Raw genomic sequence first — 21,308 nt, 5'->3', positions numbered from 1 at the left:
TTTAGATGCAGTTGTGATAAAAAATAAATTGCTGAAATAGGCAGATTTTCCTTTTACAATTTCACCTTTAAAGTAGTACTGAGTGTCAGTGAATGCAATGAGTAATACTAAATGAGCAGTATGGTAATAATAAATAAATAACCGCATTGACTTATTTTGTTTAGGAGAATCCATCCTCAACATACAGGATTCTGAAGACTATCCACCTTCAAGATCACCATCATTTTCTATAGTTTCAGAGTTATCTGCCAAAGATAGTGTTTCAGTCACATCATGTATGTTACATAGCCACAGTATATCACCTGTAGCAAAAAGGAAAAAAAAAAATCTCCATCATCCAGAAACAACCATAGATAAGTTTGTGATAAGAACCAACAGATTACAAAAAGAGGTAATGGATGAAAAAATTTCCCGGTTTGTTTATGCAACAAAAACTCTCCTTTCCCTATGATTGAGAACCCACACTTCATTAACATGGTTCAGTCAGTAAGACCAGGATACAGTCCACCCAACAGAGCAGATGTCGCAGGCAAATTGCTGGATAAAGTGTATGAAGAGAAATTGAGCAGTGTGCAAAAGATCTAGAGGGTGAAATTGTTAACCTGAGTCTTGATGGGTGGAACAATGTCCACAATGATCCTGTTGTATGTGCCTGTGTGACAACACAAGAAGGGAATGTCTTCCTTACAGAAACAACTGATACATCAGAAAATGCGCACACAGCAGAATACTTACAAGACGTAGCAGTAAAAGCTATAAAAAAATGAAAAAAAATTTCAAAGGTCTAGTACGCAGCTTGGTCAAACCATGCTGCAAATGTATCCACGATGAGAAGAAATTTAGGAGAGAGTCCCAAGCTAATAACATACAGTTGCAGTGCTCATTTCATGCACCTCCTAGCCAAAGACTTCAGTGTTCCAGAAATAAAGGCTAATGTTGTTGAAATTGCAAAATACTTCTGTTAACAACCACTTTGCAGCAGCTGCTCTGAAGAAAGTGGGAGGAACCAAGTTAACTCTCCCACAAGACGTACGATGGAACTCAGTAGTGGACTGTTTTGAGCACTATATCAAGATCTGGCCTAATCTGATAACAGTTGGTGAACAAAATCGTGAAAAAATTGCCAAAGTTCTCAACATTGGGCTTAAGAGAAATGTTGAACACATGCTGAGTACCCTGAAGCCTATTTCTGAAGTCTTGAACAAAATGCAGGAAAAGAGCTGTTTTATTGCTGATGCTGTTGAAATTTGGAAGGAACTGAGTGAGATCTTAAAAAGAGAAATATGCAATGACAGAGTTAAACTACAAGCATTAAACAAATGAATGGGACAAGCACTATCTCCAGCTCATTTTCTTGCAAATATTCTCAATACTCCGTACTATGGTCAAACCTTAACTGCTGAAGAAGAGGAGTTGGCTATGACATGGACATCTAGCAATCATCCCTCCATTATGCCAACTATAATAAACTTCAGAGCTAAAGGTGAACCATTCAAGAAATATATGTTTGCTGCTGATGTTTTAAAGAAAGTCACAACAGTGAACTGGTGGAAGTCACTTAAGCACTTGGATTCAGAGACTCTTAATAGCAGTAGCTTCTTCTGCCAGTGTAGAAAGAATATTTTCTTCCATTGTACTAATTCATTCCAAATTGAGAAATCGTTTGGGACCTGAAAAAGCAGGAAAGCTTGTTTTTCTTTTCTAGATTATGAACAAACAGGAAAATGCAAGTTGAAGACAACTGAGTTAGCTGCAGAAGCCAATATTTTAAGTTTCTCATGTTGACCTGGCTGACAGTCGATTTAATTTATGTTTTGTTTTTAAAAAAAATATTTCATTTAACTATTTTAGTTAAAACAATTTTAACAAAAACAAACCTGATTTTAAAAATCTTGAATGTTTAACTAAATTCAAAAATTCATATGCTTGTTTTGTTAAATTATATGTTTGCTGTTGAAGAAAAAACATCCAGAATACGTAACGTTGTTTTAGTTAAATAAAACAATTTAGATGTCTGGTGATGTTCTCCTAGTACAGCATGGCAAGAAAATCGTCCAAATATTAATGATTAACCTGTTGAATTGGAGATAGTTCACCTACCAATGACTTCATAAATATCTGCTTCAATTACCTTTGGTAAATGAAATAACCAAACAATCATTCATTCTCTGATATAGCTATAAAACTAATCTGAAAAGTTTTTAAAATACATAATTTGAAAAATTTATAGTGTGTACCTTCTAAAAATGAAACCTACATCTCTATCTGAGTTGTGAAGAATATGTATTAAGGTTATAACAACCAACAAGAATGCACTTTTATGTAGAAATCCATGATTAAATTGAATCTTCCTGACTAGTGATTTAAATCAAATCCACCCTGCCAAAGGATTTTCCCTTCTTGGGATGATGTCAAATAGAGACATGGAAAAAGGCATGAAACATGAAGAGATCCAAAGAAAACAAGGACTCAGGTTTGCTGATGCGCATGATCTGGGCCTGCTGGGAGCCTTACAGAATGAGAAAGATGAGGTCTGGAGTTTGTGTTGACAGTGTGGGAGGGAGATCCTTGCCGCTCAAAGAAGCTGTTTCAACAGAAACAGCTGATATTTCTGGGCTGGGTGAGTCAGCACTGCTCCTAGAGAATGAATCAGGAGAGACAGTGGAGGATAGTACCAGAGAGAGAGAGAATGGAACCCAGGACTCTCGCTGCTTCTGGTACATTTGGGGCAAAAGGAGAATGATAGAGTAGGGGTCAGTGGAAACTCCCATACCTTGGGCACTTTCTTCCCCCCTGTCCAACCTGGCCTTTTGGTTTTGAGGTCATGTTCAGCTTGACATAGTGAAATCACAGGAAAAACTGGATGTGAATATCTGTAAAGCCTGGTCCTGCTTCAGTAAACAGGCTTCCAGCCCTTCCTAATACTGCTATTGAGTGGGGGAGACCACACATACACAAAGCTGAAAAGGAGCAGAGGCCTCCAATCTATGGAAACCTCAGCACTGCTGACAACTGAAACAGGAAGTACTGAGTAAAAGGAATTCCCCTGGTGTCCTTGAAATACTGCCCTAAAGCCCTCTCCCTCCCTCTCTGCCTGATTCGTTGGCAGGTTGGAGGAAAAAGAAGAGGCCAAACTTCTGCCTAGAAAGAGGACACAAACATCCCAGAGGAATTTTTGTCTGCCCTGAAATGGAGTTTGGGTTTAAATATGGGTGCAATACCACAAGCGTGCTACTAGACCAGCCAATATCAGGTTTAAGAGGGGGAAATCTCAAGACAAATTTTACATTTTAGTATGTCTACACAGTAATTAAACACCTGCAGCTGGCCTGAGTCAGCTGACTCATGCTTGCAGAGCTCGAGCTGCGGGACTGTAAAAATGCGGTGTAGCTGTTTGGGTCAGATTGCAACCAAGGCTCTGGGGCCCTTCTGCCTTGTGGGGTAACAGAGCTCGAGCTCCAGCCTGAACATCTACGCCGCAATTTTACAGTCCCACAGCCCAAGTCAGCTGACATGAGCCAGCTACGAGTGCTTAACCACTGTGTAGACATTCCCTATCTTACCTTTAAAGTGTGGAATTTAATGTTTAATATTAGTAAGTATGTTGAGTTTTGACAGAGGAATCAAAGGCTGCTACATAGCCTGGCAGCTTGACTTATGGCTCTCTGTTGATCCAAACTATTACAGTTGATGTTTCTCCCACTGTCTCCTCACTTCCATAGATTCTGGTTAAGAAATACCTCCAATGGAAAATTTGAAGACCTTCAGTGTAACCTGAATGACTTAATAAGGGGAGGTACAAGTTTGAGTGGGGGCCACTACAGCTGATAAAACAGGTGGAGCCACTACCTACCGCCTTTGGTTCTAAGTTTTAAGAAAATGTATTGAGTGGAGATAGAAGTTTGTCAAGGTAAACTTTGAAAAATGTTACATCAAATGCCAAATTGAGAATCTGAGACCTGTTTTGTAAGAATCAAATTACTACAGAACAAGGATCTAAATTTGACATTACTAACAGATGTTAGATAATTAAACTACCATCCTCTTCTCGCCCTCTCAGTCCTTATTTTAGAGCAAAGCTTTTTTCAAATTTTATCTTATGTACTGATTTAACTGTTTTAGATGCAGTTTTTACTCCTGGGGAATTCTGCACAGAATTCGTGTCCCCTGCAGATTTCTTTTCTTCCCCGCAGAAAAATGACTTCTGATGGGGAAGCAAAGGGAAGCTGCAAAAGCAGTCATGTGCTCCTCCCTGGCAGCGCAGGCAAGTCTGCTTGGGCGCCCAGAGCAGCTGGTAGAAATGTAAATCGGGGGGGGGGGGGGGGGAGAGGGAGAATGGGCAGTCGTGCGTGAGAGAGTGTATGAAACTTGATCCCTCTCGCTCGCTATTGTGGCACACTAATGTATAGAATCACAGAATCATAGGACTGGAAGGGACCTCAGGAGGTCATCTAGTCCAGTTCCCTGCACTCATGGCAGGACTAAGTATTATCTAGACCATCCCTGACAGCTGTATACTCCTGGGGGAATTCTGCACCACTGCACAATGCAGAATTTTGCAGAAATTAACGTGCACACAGAATTTCTTTCCCCCACAGAAATGGGCTGCAATGCTGCTAGCTGCCACAAGGGGCCACTGGACCCAGCAGAACCCAGCTCACACATAGAAGACACTGCTGGGGGAGGGAGAGGGAGCTAGAGGTTCCTGGCAGCTGCTGTTCCCAGCAAGCCATGAGGGAAGGAAAGAGCAGTGTGCAGGAAACTCCATGCAAGCCTGGTACCAAGCATCAGGCTGTTTCTCCCTCTGTATCTCTGGGCTCTTGGGGGGAGGGTTGTGGGTGTCTGGCCCCCCGGCTGGGCTCGGGGGAGGCAGAGAAACAGGAATGGGACTGTCATTGTTTCTTTAACACTCTATTCCTGGGGGAATTTTTGTGTGTGTCTGTATTATTATAGACATGCTTGCTGATAGGTAGGGCTTGTCTCCACCACCAGGGAGATTGATGCTGCCGCACTCTAGTGAAGACCCACTGCATAGATGGCAGAGCGCTTTCCGGTTGAACTTGGTACCCCAGCTCTCTGAAAAGAGTAAGGGAAGTCGACCAGAGAGCGTCTCCCAACGACTCAGCGCCGTGAAGACACCAGGATAAGTTATTCATGCAGCTGGACTAGTGTAACTTAGGTCAACTTACCCCTGTAGTGAAGACAAGCCTGTATTTTGAAATAAATTAACAAAATAATTGGAACTGGCATGATTATGTAGTGTTATAATAATAAAAATTTGCAGACTTTAAAATATTATGTGAAGAATTTTTAATTTTTTGGTACAGAATGCCATCAGGAGTAATTTTTCCCTTTCCTTAGTTGTTCTTTTTGTTTACAGGTTAGTAGTTACTATTCAGCATAATGCATATTCAGTACCAAAAAATGCACTAAAACAATAAAACTGTAGCCGTAAAATTTGACACTGCAATTAACAACCATCAACAATTAAATCTGAAAAACAAGTACCGTAAAAACTAAAATTTGTGACAAATCATACTGGTACATTTTCTCTTGCTATTAAAGATTTCCATTTCATTCCATGGCAAACTATAATTTCAAATTGTACCTGGAAGAGTAGGGACGCCATATTAACACTGAAGTAAATCACTGATAAGTATCTGGAAGCCTAGATGGTGCCAAAAATGGCAAAAATAAAAATGTTAATTTTCAGTTTAATAGTGTAATGCTAGCATAACAAGATTTCTAAATTATTTAAATCTGATATACTGTAACCATTCTGATTGTAAAGAACCTTTTCTCCTGAGTATCTGAATTGAGTTTCTCCCACCACCAGTTTGGGATCTTGGGTAAGAGAGAAGAGATAATTAACAATTTCTGAATTTATGTTAGCATGTATTACAAAAATCTTTAACCTAATCAGTTTCATGCTCTGGTTCTCATACACACAACTGGTATTGTCAGTAGTGGCAATATTACAAGGGAATTTTTAAATCTAAGGAAAATCTTTAACTGAAATTTAGGGTTTCCCCCTTTTTCAGGTGTCTTAGGCACAAAATATAATGTACCTTTAAAGAATTAAAAGATTTCCAATTAAGCAGTTTAGATAATAAAGAGCCTCCATTTCATTCTTTTAAAGTGTTCACATTTATTTAAGATTCCAAATACTTAAGTATAATTGTTCACACACCAATCAGTTCACTACATTCTGGGTACTGTACAGGTGCATTTAGGTATAATTTTTAAAGCTGTGGTTCTAAAAAGTCACACATGAAACATATTTGGAAAAAGATTTACAAGTACAGCCTCCAACCAACTGTTCCCCCAGAAGACTAGTGGCATATAGGGTCTGCTCTAAAGCCCACTAAAACCACAGGAATTATCAGTGACTTCCATGGGCTCTGGATTAGGACCAATAATGGGTTTAAGGAGAAAATGACAAGGGGATGCTGCTCACTGAAAACACACTGAGAAGCTCCCATTTGATTCCAGCCTTGTAACAATAAGGTGGTAACAAGATGACTCCGGACCACTGAAGTACTTCAACATAAGTACACCGAAACAATGCAGAGATGAACTCGGTCTTCGACCATTTAAGTGTAAAAAGTGTTTACATCACTAGTTCACCTCTATATTTTGAGCACTGAGGCAAGAACTTATTTTACTCTTAAATGTTTGACTATCCTCTTATGACTAAAGTGGAAGTTCACATTTTTAGCACTTTATTTTCTAGCGTCCATTTGCTGAGGGAAAAAGGAAGTGCACTGAAAAAGTCAGGCATATGTATCTCCAATGCAAGTTTATTGCAAAAAGAGATGTTTGAATTATTCTGATTTTTTTCCAAATGGAAAAAAATATATTTTTAGATAGCCTTTTTCCTCTGAGTAAATACAACCTAGGAACAATTACCCTTCATGAACCCCATTTTCTTCTTTATTCTCCTGCAAAGACTGTCTGACTAACTAGTCCTCCCAGCTGAAAAGGAAGTGCCAGTTCTCCTTAAAGTTCTCCAATGATCCCCATTTTAAAGTTTTTAGAGTTGCTTGTTTACCTCTCAGCAGCCTCTGACAGAGTATGTCTACACTGACATCAGGAACTATGATTGCAGAATGGGTAGGAATACCCAAAATAGCTTTTACCCAGCTAGATCAAAGCTAGCTTGAGTAACAATAGCAGTGTAGCTGCAGCAGACCAGGTTAGCTGCTCCAGTAGGTGCCATGGGGCCTGAGCAGGGTTATACTCAGGAGGATAGCCCCTGCCACCATGGCTACACTGTTGTTGTTACTCAAGCTAGCATCGATCTAGCTCAGGGGTAGGCAACCTATGGCACGCGAGCTGATTTTCAGTGGCACTCACACTGCCCGGGTCCTGGCCATCGGTCTGGGGGGCTCTGCATTTTAATTTAATTTTAAATGAAGCTTCTTAAAATTTTAAAAACCTTATTTACTTTACATACAACAGTAGTTTAGTTATATATTATAAACTTATAGAAAGTGACCTTCTAAAAACGTTTAAATGTATTAATTTACATTTAATGGCACGCGAAACCTTAAATTAGAGTGAATAAATGAAGACTCGGCACACCACTTCTGAAAGGTTGCCGACCCCGATCTAATTAGATTAAAGCCAGATCAGGTATGCTTACAGATGCTGCAATATCACCTCCTGATTGCAGTGAAGACATACCCTAGTCTTCTCCAGTTCTGAGCTACTGCTCTTCTCTAGTGCTTTCTAACTGCCAAGCAGCATCCCTTTTTCCTACCCTCTAGGAGAGTGTTATACTATTACTATTTCCTCTAGTAATACAATCTTCCTTATGCTTTGCGCTGAACATGATTGTCCTTAACAATCAGCACAGTTTAACCAGTTTTTAACATTCTGGAAAGTCATACTATAGATTACTTAAGAATCGGAAGATCTAGTACACCAAGAGAGTGGGACATACTGACCAGTTTTACCAAAAGTAGAGAACCCGCATCTCTAAACATAAATAGGTGTTTGAAACGCATCTATTTCAATAATAGTCTCTACAATAGTATATAAAATCTACGAACCTTAAACAATATGTAGATGTGTGTGCTTATGGAAATGTACACCTAAAACCTAGATTATACTAATAAAAAGAGGGGTTAAAAAGAAAGCTTGTTGTATCAGATTTAAGAATGTATAAAAGTCTACTGAAGTATTTAAATTAGCTCAATTTTAAAAAGTTATGCTAATACAGCATACATTGAATGAAAGGTTAAACTCACATTAACTGGAAAAGTTACTTTGGACACAAATTTAACATTTGCCAGATTCCTCCACCTCAAACCCTTCCTCCAAGAGAAAGATGATGTCTGGGAAGTGCAGAGAAAACAGATGGGCAAGCTCCCAAGTCCAGTTAACAACAACAAAAAGGCATGTCCATTCTTCCAGTATTCAACCTTGCTTAATTGAAATACAAAACTTAATTATGGACAAAATTCCCCTTTTTGTTATAGACCCAAGTCCCTAATCTGGAGCTGATCTTAGGGGCTCACATGTCCTGGTATGCAGTATTCTGATAATCTCAACAAAGCAGGATCTCTGATCATGGGGTATGTATTTTGCAGAACTACAGAAAGAGGAAAGACAAGTTAAAGTCACTATTTTGCTGAAACTCTCCCAGTTTCTCTGTCTGAGCCTGTAGTAAAATTAAGATCCTGTGATTTATGATTTCATGCTGCCATAGAAATTGTGATGTCAGATTTGGAGAAGGACATGGGCTATTTAATAGCCACTATCAAACCCAAACTATTAGGGTTTGGGATTTTTTGTAAGTGGTGAATGGATTTAGTATTTTTCCTAGGATGAAAGCTGCTCCCCAAATCTTTAAATGCAGCAGTGGGAATTCAGAGGAATAATCTATTGCTAATGGAAAATGCCCACTTCCAAAGAGTTGAGAAAAAGCATGTCTCATAGCCTGACAAATCAGGCTATGAGACTTTGTCCTCACCAACAACTATTACACATTTGGGGACAATATATACCTTCAAGTCAGCGGCACTGCTATGGGTACCCGCATGTCCCCACAGTATGCCATCGTCTTTATGGCTGACTTAGAACAATGCTTCCTTAGCTCTCGTCCCCTAACGCCCCTATTCTACTTGCGCTACATTGATGACATCTTCATCATCTGAACCCATGGAAAAGAAGCCCTTAAGGAATTCCACCATGATTTCAACAATTTCCATCCCACCAGCGACCTCAGCCTGGACCAATCCACACAAGCGGTCCATTTCCTGGACACTACTGTGCTAATAAGCGATGGTCACGTAACCACCACCCTATACCGGAAACCTACTCACTGCTATACTTACCTACATGCCTCCAGCTTCCATCCAGGACACACCACACGATCCATTGTCTACAGCCAAGCTCTAAGATCCAACCACATTTGCTCCAATCCCTCAGACAGAGACAAACACCTACAAGATCTCTATTAAGCATTCTTTAAACTACAATACCCACCTGCTGAAGTGAGGGGGAAAAAAAAAAAAAAACACAGATTGACAGAGCCAGAAGAGTACCCAGAAGTCACCTACTACAGGACAGGCCCAACAAAGAAAATAACAGAACGCCACTAGCCGTCACCTTCAGCCCCCAACTAAAACCTCTCCAGCGCATCATCAAAGATCTACAACCTATCCTGAAAGACAATCCCTCACTCTCACAGATCTTGGGAGACAGACCAGACCTCGCTTACAGACAGCCCCACAACCTGAAGCAAATACTCACCAGCAACCAAACACCACACAACAAAAACACTAACCCAGGAACCTATCCTTGCAACGAAGCCCGATGCCAACTCTGTCCACATATCTATTCAAGTGACACCATCATAGGACCTAATCACATCAGCCACGCCATCAGGGGCTCGTTCACCTGCACATCTACCAATGTGATATATACCATCATGTGCCAGCAATGCCCCTCTGCCATGTACATTGGCCAAACCGGACAGTCTCTACGCAAAAGAATAAATGGACACAAATCTGACATCAGGAATCATAACATTCAAAAACCAGTAGGAGAACACTTGAACCTCTCTGGTCACTCAGTAACAGACTTAAAGGTGGCAATTTTGCAACAGAAAAGCTTCAAAAACAGACTCCAAAGAGAAACTGCTGAACTAGAATTAATTTGCAAACTAGATACCATTAACTTGGGCTTGAACAGAGACTGAGAGTGGCTTGGTCATTACACAAATTGAATCTATTTCCCCATGTTAAGTATCCTCACACCTTCTTGTCAACTGTCTGGAATGGGCCATCTTGGTTATCATTACAAAAGTTTTCTCCTCCTGCTGATAATAGCTCATCTTAATTAATTAGCCTCTTAGAGTTGGTATGGCAACTTCCACCTTTTCATGTTCTCTGTATGTGTGTGTGTATATATATATAAATAAAACTTCTTACTATATGTTCCATTCTATGCATCTGATGAAGGCTGTAGCCCATGAGACCTTATGCTCAAATAAATTTATTAGTCTCAAAGGTGCCACAAGTACTCCTGTTCTTTTTGCAGATACAGACTAACACGGCTGCTACTCTGAAACAAATCAGGCTACGTAATTCATCAGAAACCAACAGCGGGCAGCCCTCATCTGATTGAGGTCACATACACAGAATAAAGTTGTTGACAAGATCAGGCTGATCAACCTGAACAATACATGATCTTCTTGGGGCTAACTGCAGCCTCTTACAGAAGATTAACTGCTACAATGGTGGCTTTTATGATCTGGGGAAATTAAAAATAATTAAAATGACAGGAAAAAACCCTCACCTCACAATTACAGGACATGCTAATATTCTCCCTTAACAAGTTGAAGTTATACCCTTGGTGGATTTAACCTCGAGAACTAGTCAATACTTTAAGTATCAATGAATGATTATGTATTAATGCTAGCAGGAAGAGATGACAATACATTCTGAAAGACTACAAATGCATGGTTTGGCCTGATGTCTTGCAAGTGATAGAATCATATTGATGGCCCCTCCTCCCAGAGATTCTAACTAACATTTTTATATATTTCAGTCATTAATTTTGTAAAATTTTGTTAACTGTAACTTACTATGGACTATTTTCTCCAGGGTTGAACACTTAATGGGAGATGGTATGAAGAGATAATAAAGCTCACTACGTTAAGCATTTTATTTGTCTCTTCATGAATTTACACTTCTCTTGCCTTTTCATAGCTACTGTGTTAGACAAGATTTTCAGTAGTAGCCAGGATTCCACTATCTATTTTCTATTAGAAAATAAAGCTCCATTTACAACTCCAAATTTAACTTTTCGGGGAGGAGGAGAAAAAAAGATCAGAGTACCCTGAGCTACCATACGGCATATTAGATTATGATTATTAATCAAATTTATGACAGTAGTACCTAAAGACCAACCAAGAATGGGTCCCCAAAGTGCTAGGCACTGTAGAAACAAAACAATAGACAACTTGAACTCATAGGTCTATGCATTCACTTCCTCTTTATAGCCTGAAGACTTATTTCATTTGTACATGCTCTCCATCACTGCAGTCCTGGCTAGGAGCAATAGTGAGTGATCCAAGAGGATTTCTATTAGTCAGGCACAGGCAGACCATCAACAGTAACCAATATTCAACCAAATCTCCATCAGCACGGGGAAACTGTATTCTGAAGTTGTTCCTAAATCCTGGTTTCTATGCAGCCTGCTGCTATGAAGGCACTGGCTAGATCCAGTTTAAGCGATATTAACAAGAAGTTCAATATTTTTAGAAACTGATCCTTTTTTAGAAAGGATACTGTAATGATATTTTTCATATTTTTTAAAGTCATCTCTTATTCTGCAGTAACACTGTGGATGCTCAAGGTCAAAACACATTCCTTTACTGAAATTCCATTTCCCTTCTCCCACATTCATGCCTACTACACACTGGTTTGTTTTTGCACATGAGCATTTGGCTGAAAGTATTAAAGTTCTGTCATATACAGAAGAGTATTTAAACATTCGTTTTGGATAAGCTACGTGGATGAATTACATGGATTTTGGAAACCTACATAGAAAAGTACACAGCAACTTTGATTTTATATTACAAAAATATATACCTTTAAGATGAAAACAGTACTTATAGGAAAAAGTATTTTAAACAAATACTTAACATCCTAATGTTCTTCAGAATAGACTAAAGGACTGGATTTACTTACATAATAAGTCTTCTGTTCAGGAACCAATATTTCCGTCTGTTTCTGTCGTATCCAATGGGTTCATGTCGAATGTATGGTTTATTTTTTTGGATTTCAGCAACACAGTCAGTTACACCAGGCACCTTATGCGCTACACAGACCTCACACTGCCATTCGTCCTCTGGTACCTCTTCAAGAGGTGGTTTCACACACTCTAAATGGTACACAGCTGAGCAAGTTTCACAGCAAAGCAAATCCCCCAGTTTGTGACAAACCCTACAGTGATCATCATACTGGATAACACCTTCAGACATTAGCTCCTCACGTGCAATGTTTGTTGTAAGAAACTGATCTACTAAGAACTGTAGAACTTTGATTTTACTCTCTATTGGTCCATAAGGATAGTCCTCTGCCTCTTGATAAGGAAGAACATGATGGTATTCCTTGTCACTCTCACAATATACCCGCAGAACCTCTGGCCACGTCATTCCATCTATGAAATACAAAGTGGAATTAACGCTATCTTTGAGGTCAGCAGGTCCAAAGGTAGTATTTGAAGTGTCTTCTTCTCGTAAAACTGCTTTTAAAAGCACTATATGCATCTCTGCCATAAGTGTGCATTGCTCTTGACTTACCAGAGCAGCACAGAAGTCCTCAAAACGAAAAGGAGACAGGCGTAAAACAGTGCCAAAGTTCCGTAGTACCTCATAGATGGCAATAACATTCATTATATGCTCATTAGGCACCATTAAGTCCTCAGAGGATTTAGGAAACTCAAGGAGTGGTATGTCTTTTTCTTCCAATATTGGAGAACGTGGACGATGCACTCTTTGTCTTCTTCTACCTGTAAATAAAAGTAACAGTAAGAGTTTTGCTAATCACAGCCAATATACTTGAGTGTGCCTCCTATGAACGGACTTCACGTGTAAAATTTTCCTTCAGAGCTACTGGAAATTAAACCTTCATGTTTTATCAGCAGCTGCACTCAGCTAAATATAGTATTTCTGCAATTACTCCCAGTATTTTCACCTTACCCATATTTTTAAGAGTACTAAATAAAATTACTTCACAAGTTTCATTTCAGACTCATGTTTAAACTTCAGATTTTTAATACACTTAAAAAGTTTCATAAGTAATCTAAATCTGACATCCAATTCTTAACATTAAATGTAAAATCCAGACTGAGTATTCAAATTGGCAAAGTAAGCAGAATCAGAAACCTAAATAAATTGAAAACAAGTAGACAAATGGCCTCAGCACCCAAAACACTGATAGTTTCTCATTTTCATTCAGTACGACTAGTTGTTTTGCGAAAGCTTTAAATAAAATTTCCTATCTCTGAAAGTTTTTAATTCTCAACTGATTTTTATACTCAATACAATTCTTCAAATTGATATTTTATTCCAAATTAAACTGGAGTACTAGCAACAAATCATGTTGCTATTTGCCTACTCAGCAATGGTGTGCAAACACTTCGTGGCAAGTGGGTGTCTTCAGCTATCAGTTTCTGCAGAAACTAAGTTTTTTCTTTAAAAAATTAAGTTTCCAGCCCATATGGTTGTGAAGGAAAGCTTCCAAATACATATTGATCTCCTGTCTTCCTAAATTTGGAGACAGATTCCATGCTCTGCTATTTTGCCTGTCTATAATCAACTGAAGAGTAAAATTAACAGGACTTTGATCAGCATCTCTATTGCTAGTGCCAGTGGTGAAACTGATCAGTATGTCAATTTCATTGCAGCTGCTTGGAGAAGACAGAAGTACCAGAGCCAAACACTGAAAGTTACTTACTGGGGAGGACATAAAGAGAGAATAGGCAAGGAGCAGATTAGCAAAGACCCACCCTAACTTTCAGGAAACTCTGGAATGGAGAGCTTTGTTTTGTTTTTTTTGTAATCAGGAGACAATTGGGGTTTTCAAATTTACTGAAAATAGAGTCCCAATCAGGGTTGAGTTAGAGCACTCTCCCCTTTTACAATAGGTGGGAATTGTAGATAAATTAGCTTTCTAACCAGAGTACTCCCTCTGGCCACTGCTGGTGGTTCTTTTCTGCTTTCTCACACACCCCCCTCACCCCTCCCAAAATAAAAAGGTCTATACTTCATCTTCACTTCTGGCTTGCCAGTATCTGGTAAATGTTTAAAACCATGCTTGCAATAAAACAAAAAAGGACCTCTCCTTAGAAAGTTTCCACCATGAAGGAGAGAGATGTCCAAATGCTCCTAAAATAGCTTCAGAAAAATTAATCTTATGCCTAGAACTGCCTTTTCTTATTATCAGAAGCCAGTGCTGATCCTAAGAATGCCAAAGTAATATTTCAGTTTCCTTAGATTTAGAGGGAAGGTCATTCTTCAGAGACACAATTATAGAAAAGGGGGGGGGAGGAAGGATGGGGGGAAATCCCATCTCACCTAACCAATCAGAAGAGCTATTCAACTAACACAGGAAAACCAGGCATAATCAGCACAGCCTTCTAGAAGGGGAGCAATGTCACAAGATTTTTTTTTTTTTAAACTATCTCCACTGTGTGAGCTATCATAAAGAAGGATAAGGAACATTTATTTCTTTATATGGCACTATAGCAGTTAAGAAAACCTACAAATATCATGTTCAATGTTATTGGGTTAATTTAAAAGGATTCAACTACAGGTAATTGTTTTGGAGCTATTAGATGGAGTATTCAGATGAACTCACCAAAACTGTTAGAGCTTTTTAACTCAATAAAGGGTTAGGCATACAGACCGGTGAACTTTAATTTAAAAATCAAAAGATTGAAATGAAAATCTAATTTTAAAAAATGTCTTTCTTTCATTCAACACATCAATCTTGTAATCTTGCTGTATTTTAGTCAATAACTAAGCAACTGTCAATATGTAAAAGGAACAGTTTGAGCTGAACTCTGTTGCCAAAGTTTCTTTACAGGGAAAATCTAAACAAAAATAATGAGAAAGTGAAATTATTCATAAGAATAATAAATTAGATGCATTTGCAATGATCCAATTAAAACACACAGTGCCATATAAAGCTTTATATAAAGTTTTGTATTTATAATATTAAACCTCATGGGCTAAAATCAGAATTTATACAGAAGTTCAAATTGACCCCAAAATTTGAAAGTCAAGATGAGTTCTTTCCTTCTTGTGTATTGCCATCAGTGAGAGATCAGGATGGCCAAATTATGTCCTCAGTGACCCTTGTTCAACCCCACTGTCTTCAAGGGGTTTTCACTGGTTATCGACCCTGTAATTGAAAGAACTAATCACTAACAAAAGCAAATATCAAGCAACCATAGGGTTTGATAGAGAGAGAGAGAGAGAGACCTTTGATAGAAAGGTCAGATCTGTTGAGTTAGAAGGTGCCATTTTTGCAGGGTTTTTTCCAGAGTAGAATACATTTTAAAGCAGCACCCAAACTTTAAGGTGGCACTAAAGAGAAAAACTCTCAATTAACAGAAATACAAAACAAAAAGAAACAATCTTTTATGGAACATAACGCTCCTTAAAAATAGGTATTTGACAGATCGTTCCATTACAAGAATAGTAAATCAAGGGTTTAGCCAGAAAGAGGATATTAGACTCAAAATAACTACTATATTAGGTAAATTGCTCCCAACCTTAAAGTATTTAATCTAATTTAAAGTTTAATATATTTACTTTATAATGTGAATAAAAATCTTGTGCTACGATGTTTGAATTACACACTGAAAGGGTAATACAGTATAAAAGATGAACTGCCAGATGTTTCCATTATAGAAGAAATGGATCAAGATTGAGAAGTGTATAAAAATAAATTTCCAAGTTTAGTTAAGCTAGAGTTGTTACCTTGTGGAAAATGGAAGAAGGGCATATAAGCATTCTTTCAGTAAACAGCTGCACAAGTCAGTGGAAAATGTTTAAACATGGCAGGCATAGAAGAACATCGGGATTTCACAGCTACAGATACAAAATGCTGTTGCAGCAAGAATATGTAGAATAAATTCATTCCTTCTATTGTTAGGATTCAAAATTCTTTTAGGCTCAAACTTGAGTCAGTTTGATGAAGACACTTAGCACCGACAAAAGAACATGTATTTCCTTGGAATTAACCATAGACTCCTGAAACTTACTTCTGATTCAAGTGGAACAGTCTGGAGAATAACCCTAGTAGCTGTGGCCCTATCCCAAATTTTTTTCACTGAGACCATTCAACCAAATGCAAGGGAATCTACAAACAAATGTAATTTTTGCTGCCCAAGTTCTGAATTAAAAGAGCTCCTCTATCTACCATAAAGGTGGCCACAGAAGAAGAGTAAGAAGCCTAAAGAAAGAACGATGGGTCTGGATCATCTTTCATGTTGACCTAAAATCATCAGGCTTTCAAAATATGAACTCTGTACTCAGACAGTTCAGGAGTGAACTAGAAGAGGATATGACTGGCTATGAGACTGGAGAAAAGAAGGCTTCACTCTAACCCTTCAGATACTTTGAAATTTGCTGCATTAGAATTTATGGGCTTATGAATTAAAAACACCAATAAGCTTATATTGTTCCAAAAATGAGAAAGACTGAGCTACGTTTCTCTGATGCAGTTGTGTATCCCCAGCCTAAGAGGCAAAATTGATATATATCATGCCAGTCTAAATAAAAGGAGCAGAAAGGCCATCAAGTGGAACATTCCTAGCCTTTTCTGTCATGGTGAAAACAAACCAATTTCTTAAGTACTTTGAGGAGAAGCTTGCTGGTATAAATTGCTGGTCTCAAATGCAAAGAAAAAAAGCTAATAACTGGTCAAGATATGGAGAAGCCTTACAATGTAGCATATGAAATGATGCACCAGTTATATTATTCCCATCATCCTCCAACTTCTACTGAAACTATCTATTTATATAGTGGTACACACACTGTGGTCTCCGATGGCCCTCAGAAGAGGTAAAATACCTGTTACATTAATAACTGAAGCAGGTGTGAGAAGTAAACTGAGCTCTTAACTTCAGGTTGCAATTAGCATTCAGGTATCTTCTGACACCTCTTTGTCTCTAGTTTGCCTTGGTATAAAGCAGGGAGGGCTAAATTGCAATAAATCTAAGGGGTGCAAATGAGCAAAGATATGTCACATTATGTAATATTAAATTCACATACAGTATGCACCTAATTAAATTCCCGTGTTACACTTTTATAAATTGCCTGTTTACAGCCTAACATACCTAGCTCCCCATTACGCTACTTCAAATTCCACTTCAACTAATACCATTGTAAAACACACATTATTTGACAGCCTCTCCTTAAGAGCTGAGAGTCATCTCTCTCAGCTCAGCCACACTTTGTTTTGAGTAATTCAGCAATGTATGCAGAGTGGCTTCCAGAACCAGGCAAGAAAAGCATACAAAGGTGCAGAACATTTTAGGAAAGAACAATACCCAGTCATTTCTTATATGAATGGCTTAGCTGCATGGTATTTAAGCCAGTCTTGTGCTTTTATACTTATTTGTTAATATGGTTGGTGCTATATCCTCCCTCACAAAGTCTGAAGATTATGTGACAGACACAGAAGATGCACTGGAATATTCAGAAGACAATGTTACATATGTGTAAATGTATTATTGTTAGTGAATGTAGCACAGAACTGTAACAACAAGAAGTCAGTCAGGAAAAAAAAAAAAAAGAATGACAACTTTACAGAAAAGAATCAATCAAATAATCTAGTCTCTAATGAAGAATCTGTACTTCCTGGGTAAACTGTTCCTAAATTCTGCACCACTGTGGCAGCTTCATTTAAACTAACATTAATTTATGATTACACATGAAATCAAACCAGGAGTACCATCGCCCCTGTTTTGATATTAAATTCAATTTTACACCATCGCATATTTACAATATTCTATATATGTTTTTGTATTGACAATACTGTACATAATTACACTGCAGAATTTGTCACTGATGAAGCTGAGAGCTTGGACATCTAAAGAGGATGAAGCTGGGATTTTTGGCACCTACGGTGGCAAGAGAGAGTTTTGGACCATGGCACAAGCACATTATGTTTGTGTGTATGATTCTGATAACTATTTCATTGCCAATCATTTTAACAATTGCCATTTGAAGAGTCATCTATAGGTTTTGGAATTATTCCATTAAGATGGATAGTGCATTTCCCAACCCTCAGAGCTATTATGTTCAAATTCTTTTTCAAAGAAAAAGGCTTTGAACAATAAAAAATAAAAGCTTGGATTCTGAAGTACAATTCTGCAACAATGGTTGGATTCAACTTTCCAAAATCCAAATTCAGTTTATTTCTTTTTTTTAGAATCTCAGGGAAGTCCCAATTTTTCAAAGGTAATTTCAGATATTTTACTTTAAGAATATGGATATTTTGATTTGTGAAATCAAACTGGATACATCATTAACCACATGAATTTCTCAGTCTAAGAGATCAACAATAATTAGAGCGGTCAATTAATCGCATTTAACTCATGCGATTAACTCAAAAAATTAATCTCGATTAAAAAAATTAATCTCGATTAATCGCAGTTTTAATCGCACTGTTAAACAATAGAATACCAATGGAAATTTATTAAATATTTTGGATGTTTTTCTACTTTTTTTAATATATTGATTTCAATTACAACAGTATACAAAGTTGACAGTGCTCACTTTATATTATTTTTATTACAAATATTTGCACTGTAAAAATGGCAAAGTAGTAGTATTTTTCAATTCACCTCATACAAGTACCGTAGTGCAATCTCTATCATGTAAGTGCACTCAAAAACAAAACACTGTAAAACCTTAGAGCCTGCAAGTCCACTCAGTCCTACTTCTTGTTCAGCCAATTGCTAAAACAAACAAGTTTGTTTACATTTACGGGAGATAATGCTGGTTGCTTCTTATTTACGTCACCTGAAAGTGAGAACAGGCGTTTGCATGGCACTTTTATAGCCGGCATTGCAAAGTATTTACATGCCAGTTATGCTAAACATTCGTATGCCCCTTCATGCTTCGGCCACCATTCCAGGGGACATGCTTCCATGCTGATGATGCTCATTAAAAAAAATAAAGCATGAATTAAATTTGTGACTGAACTTCTTGGTGGAGAATTGTACATCTCCTACTCTGTTTTACCTGCATTCTGCCATATATTTCATGTTATAGCAGTCTCGGATGATGACCCAGCATATACTGTTCATTTTAAGAACACTTTCACTGCAGATTTGACAAAACACAAAGAAGGTACCAATGTGAGATTTCTAAAGATAGCTACATCACTCAACCACGGTTTAAGAATCTGAAGTGCCTTCCAAAATCTGAGAGGGACGAGGTATAGAGCATGATTTCAGAAGTCTTAAAAGAGTGACACTCCGATGCAGAAACTACAGAAACCAAACCACCAAAAAAGTCAACCTTTTTGCTGGTGGCATCTGACTCAGATGATGAAAGTGAATGTGCGTCGATCCGCATTGCTTTGATGGTTATCAAGCAGAACCCATTATCAGCATGGACGCATGCCCTCTGGAACAGTGGTTGAAGCACGAAGGGACATAAGAATCTTTAGTGCATCTGGCACATAAATATCTTGCAACACTGGTTACAACAATGCCATGCGAATGTCTGTTCTCATTTTCAAGTGATATTGTGAACATTATCTCCTGCAAATGTAAACAAACTTGTTTGAGCAATTGGCTGAACAAGAAGTAGGACTGAGTGGACTTGTAGGCTCTAAATTTTACATGGTTTTATTTTTAATGTAGTTTTTTTTGGTACATAATTCTACTTTTGTAAGTTCAACTTTCATGATAAAGAGATTGCTCTACAGTACTTGTATTAGGTGAATTAAAAACACTATTTCTTTTGTTTTTTACAGTGCAAATATTTGTAATAAAAATAAATATAAAGTGAGCACTGTACACTTTGTATTCTGTGTTGTAATTGAAATCAATATATTTGAAAATGTAGAAAATATCCAAAACTATTTAAATAAATGGTATTCTATTATTGTTTAATCACGTGATTAATCATGATTAATTTTTTAATCGCTTGACAGCCCTAACAATAATATGACTACAGAGGAAGCATTTACATTATAAACCATTATTTTCAAGTGATTGCACATCTCCGAAAAAGCTTCCCTTTGGACTGAGATTTAAGATTGCTCTGCAAAACAGTTTGGCTTTTTTCTGAAGATGTCTTTCATGGTTAAGTTTTCAGACACTGAGATTTGACAATTTACTTTTTTTTTAAAAAGTAAAACTTGCCATGTCTACACTAGGGGTTAGGTCAAAACTACAGCGCTCAGGGCACAACATTTTTCACAGTCATGAGCCATGTAGCTAGGTCGATCTATTTTTTAAATGTAGACAGGCCTTAGGCTTTGTCTATTTAAGAAAGTTACACCAACTCTAAAAGTAAGATTTTAAACCAATTTAGTTAAACTACTGCAAACCTGTGTGGATACTTATTTTGGTTTAAACCAGGCTTATCTTGGTTTAACTTTAATTGATTAATGCTAAAGGTAAACTAAAATAAACCAGACAAACTGAATTTAAAAAGTATCCACACAGAGGTTTTTATCAGTTTAAACTGGTCAAAAGCCAATATAAATTAAACTGGTATAGCTTTCTCATGCAGACATGACTTTAGACATATCTTTCTTCAGCTTTATTAAAAGATTAAAAAAAATCAGAGCACATGTACACACAGACAGCTGTATTCATTACAATTACACACTGAAATACATGCATGGGGCATGGTTATTTTGATGTCACCAATACATATGCATCACAGTCAGATTTACTCCACTTTTATGTACCACTTCAGTTCACCATTTCCCTTACAGTCAGTTTACAGTTGTGTTTTCTCATATAACAACAGAAAGGAATATTTTAAAAAAAGAAAGAAAATGTGATAGTAAAAACCACAACAAATTGGCAGAAGGACTCAGAAGCAGGTGTAATACCTGAAACTACTTTTCACTTTTTATTTTAATTGGTTAGATTTCAAGTTGATGGTGTCTAAATTTAAACCTAACACTTAATCAAAGAGTCATACTATTCATAGTTATGGTTCCCACAAAGAAGCAGGACTTTATTTCATGAGTGCTGCATCCTTTCACAGCTCATGCATACCCTTTCACCTAGTCCCTGAATCAAAATCCCAC

The 21,308-nt window shown here is 37.7% G+C and overlaps 1 protein-coding gene across 4 annotated transcripts in view; it reads right to left on the bottom strand.

Annotated features, from left to right (window-relative positions):
* Nucleotides 1-21,308, bottom strand: part of BPTF (bromodomain PHD finger transcription factor) — a 90,970-nt gene that overhangs the window by 58,437 nt on the left and 11,225 nt on the right. For all 4 annotated transcript variants that reach the window (XM_024192534.3, XM_024192533.3, XM_026654399.2 and 1 more), the window contains exon 2: nt 12,204-13,026. In XM_024192534.3, the coding sequence (XP_024048302.2) occupies nt 12,204-13,026 (823 nt within the window). The remainder of the gene's footprint in view (nt 1-12,203; nt 13,027-21,308) is intronic.

Source organism: Terrapene carolina, unplaced genomic scaffold (assembly GCF_002925995.2).
Source record: "Terrapene carolina triunguis isolate 2854851 unplaced genomic scaffold, T_m_triunguis-2.0 Scaffold192, whole genome shotgun sequence".
Taxonomy (NCBI): domain Eukaryota; kingdom Metazoa; phylum Chordata; order Testudines; family Emydidae; genus Terrapene; species Terrapene triunguis.
This window is presented reverse-complemented; position numbering and strand designations above follow the sequence as displayed.